This window comes from Mesoplodon mirus, assembly GCF_964341445.2.
Source record: "Mesoplodon mirus genome assembly, chromosome: 9".
NCBI lineage: Eukaryota > Metazoa > Chordata > Mammalia > Artiodactyla > Ziphiidae > Mesoplodon > Mesoplodon mirus.
Genome location: NC_138985.1, coordinates 44,810,198 through 44,813,578, shown reverse-complemented (window position 1 = coordinate 44,813,578; position 3,381 = coordinate 44,810,198). Strand labels below are relative to the sequence as shown.

Below are 3,381 nucleotides of genomic sequence, written 5' to 3'. Positions count from 1 at the left end.
TTCTCCTTATATTCTCACTGTTTTATTTTTCTTCTTATACTTTGATGTTGAATTGTTAGGTTCATAAAGATTCATAATCAGCAAAACATTCTGTTTTTACTTTGACTAGAAGTACCACTCCTAGTTCCTCTTTGTAAGCGTTTACTCGGTATGTTTTTCATTATCTTTTTATATCTAATTTTTTGTTTTGGTGTGTCTCCCATAAACAGCATAGCATTAGATATTTTTGCTACTCATTCTGATAATCTAACTCTTATCAGATTAACTTAATATATTGACCTTATTTGTGATAACATATATTTGGTATTTTCTGCTTGATCTGTTTTCTTCCTCATTTCCTATCTTCAGTTGGATTTGTTTACTGTGCCATTATGCCATTATTATGGCTATTATGCCATTTTTTTTTCTGTCTAGGAGTTTGGAAGTAACTTATCCCATTCTTTTCTTCTCTTGCTTGTCCTTGAATTTTAGAAAACATATTTAAACTTTGTTTTTTTCTATCATGTCAGTCATTGGTGTCAGTAACTGCCCTCCCAAACTAGATAAGACCATTAATATACATAGACTAATCCTAACCTCTCATGTTTTGTGGATATCACCTGGAATTTTTTACAGATTTTTAAATAATTTGCTTTACATTGTGGCTCAATTTTTATGTGAATTTTATCTTAATAATTGTGATAATATAATAATTTCACAAAAAATTTTATCAGTTTCACTTCTTTCTTTGCTCACCATTATCTCTTTCATTCCTTGTGCTCCTCTTAGTTGTACATACTTGTTGTTTTCGGTATCCTCAAGTGATACTTTCAGGAAGCATTCATGGTGGTTTCTGAGTCTTTTAATATATAAAATGCCTTAATTTTGTCCTCAAACTTAAATAATAGTTTGGCTAAGCACACAAATTTAGGTTAAAAGGAATATTCCTTTAGAACTGCAAAAATATTGTTCCATTTTTGCTTATTACCTGAGAGATCAAATGAGAAGTCTGACAGCAACTGAATATTATTTCTTTAAAACTGTCTTACGTTTTACCTTTCAGAAACTTAGGGCCTGTCTGAATTTTCTTGGAAATCAGAAATTTCAGGATATATCTTAATGTGGACTTTTTCTCACATACATGCAGACTTTTTATTGGTTTTCCCTACAAGACAATAATGTAAGTTTTAAAATATAAATCTGAAGTCATCTGAGAGGCAAGGAAGAAAGATTAAAATTAAATGCTTAATCAAAAGGTACAACACCACCTAAAATCTACTACCACGGCAGTAGCAAGCTAAGATTAAGCTACAGCAAAAACATCTGGTGCAAATTTTAGAGACTATATAGCAGGAAGTGGATTTGCTTTCCAGAAGACTGGTACACTGATAATTTGGATCCAACAGGATGTTTGACCAGGAAAATGTCAAGATGGTTAGAAGTAAAACTAAATAAAAAAGAACAGGTACACTGGAGAATCCAAAACATGTAATCTCCAAACAGATGGTGACAGGTTTATCTTCTTCCTCTCATGAAGCATTTGCTGCACTTTGCAGCCTTTTCTCATAATGCTACCCAATGGCTGTTCAAGCTGAAAGCTGCTGCTCTTGCCTTGCAGATGGCTCATCAACCAGGTAAACTAGGTTTGGGTTGCATAGGACTCGATTAATTTAGCACAGATCTTGGAGAACTTGTGACAAATGGGGAAGAGGGCAGGGGAATACAAGGAATAAGAGGGGGTTGGTGGGATGGAGATGTGGTGGTGGTGGATTGGGTTGGTTGCATTGTTAGTTGTTCTGAACAAAGTGAACTCTGAAGCATTCACATATAAAGTAGTCTAAGTTTCCCCAATTAATTCCATACAACTCCACACAACACCTTCAAAGTCTGAAGTCAGCAGCTGAACTGTAGTTAGAGCTGCAAGGCTCACAAAATCATCAAAGAAACCAGAATGAGACAACCCAGATAGGATATTCCAGCAATTATTCTCAATCTGTCTTTCTCCAATCTAAAATAAGCATCTAATATACATGATGTGGGATGCAGAAAGCCACACTGGAACAAACAGGGTCTACTGCCGAACTTTTCATCAAACACCAAGGGAAACCAACGGTCAGGGTATATTTTTATTTTATCTTATTTTATTTAAAAATACAACAACCCCAATGTTATTCTATCACAATGGGACATGGCTGAACAGGTAGGAGACAGATTCCCCATTGTGAATTCAGATGGCTTCTGCAAGGATCATGGAGATGTCGATCACCTGTATTTTGGAGCAATGCTTCACCTTATCCTCCTAAGGTATGGTATTGGTGACTACTACTGCTTCAAAGCCTGCACTGTTGATGTGAGTAATGGCCGGGCCAGAAAAGATTCCGTGAGTCAAGATCGCATAAACTCTGGTGGCTCCAGCTGAGAAAAGTTTGTCAGCTGCATGGCAGATTGTACCACAAGTGTCAGCCATGTCATCCACAAGGATAGCCACACGATCCTTCACATATCCCACTAGTACCATTCGGTCCACTTCATTGGCCTTCTTCGGTTCTTTGTAAATCAAGGCAAAGTCCACATTCAATCTTTCTGCAACGGAGGTCACTCTCTTAGCTCCACCAGCATCTGGAGAGACAATCGTGCAGTTCCTCCACTCAGAGATATTCTCGTTTATCCACTTCAGGACAGCTGGATCTGCATACAAATTGTCTACTGGGATATCAAAAAAGCCCTGAATTTGAGAAGCATGCACCTGCTATAGACAGCGTATTTACAACAAGCTTGGCGGAGACTGCGGCTCGGCTCTTATCCTCCTTATCCTGCAGGCATACGGGAAGCACGGGATGACTGCAGTAACTCGGCTGGCTGGAGCAATCTTGCAGGCATTAATCATGATCAAAAGCTCCATTAAACTGTCGTTGATTTCGCCACAACCACTCTGCACTATGTGGACATCCTCTTCTAGCACACTCTCACCTATTTCCACACAGGTCTCCTGGTTGCTGAATTTCTTGGTCACCACCTTGCCCATCTCCTGGCCCAGTCGGTCGGCAGTTTTCTGGGATAAGTCCTGACGGGAGCTGCCGCTGAAGATTTTGATATTTGGCATTTTGGTCAACTGCCCTAGGCTCTCTACATCTGGTGATCACCCCGGCAGCTGAGAAAGGAACAGAGGTCAGACCACAGACTATTCCAGCTCCTAGCCAGGCGCGAGAGACCGCAGACCCTAACTAACGGCTTCCGGTTGTTACTCAGCTGTTCCGGTCTCTTCCGGATGTGCTCCGCTCTAAACTGCCTTCTGGGTCTTCAAAAAAAAAAAAAAAAAATTCCTTCTTGGCACCCAGTTCACGCTTCTAAACTAAAGAATCAAATCTTGGGCTTCCCTAGTGGCGCAGTGGTTGAGAGTCC

The 3,381-nt window shown here is 39.5% G+C and overlaps 1 protein-coding gene across 1 annotated transcript; it reads right to left on the bottom strand.

The window, feature by feature from the left end:
• Window positions 1-2,155: 2,155 nt before the first annotated feature.
• On the bottom strand, window positions 2,156-3,155 carry PRPS1L1 (phosphoribosyl pyrophosphate synthetase 1 like 1; the record flags this gene model as incomplete). The annotated part of the gene is given in 5 exon segments (XM_082632610.1): window positions 2,156-2,206; window positions 2,210-2,278; window positions 2,282-2,726; window positions 2,728-2,797; window positions 2,800-3,155. Coding segments are annotated over 5 exon segments (918 nt in total). The 5' UTR covers window positions 3,083-3,155.
• Window positions 3,156-3,381: the final 226 nt, after the last annotated feature.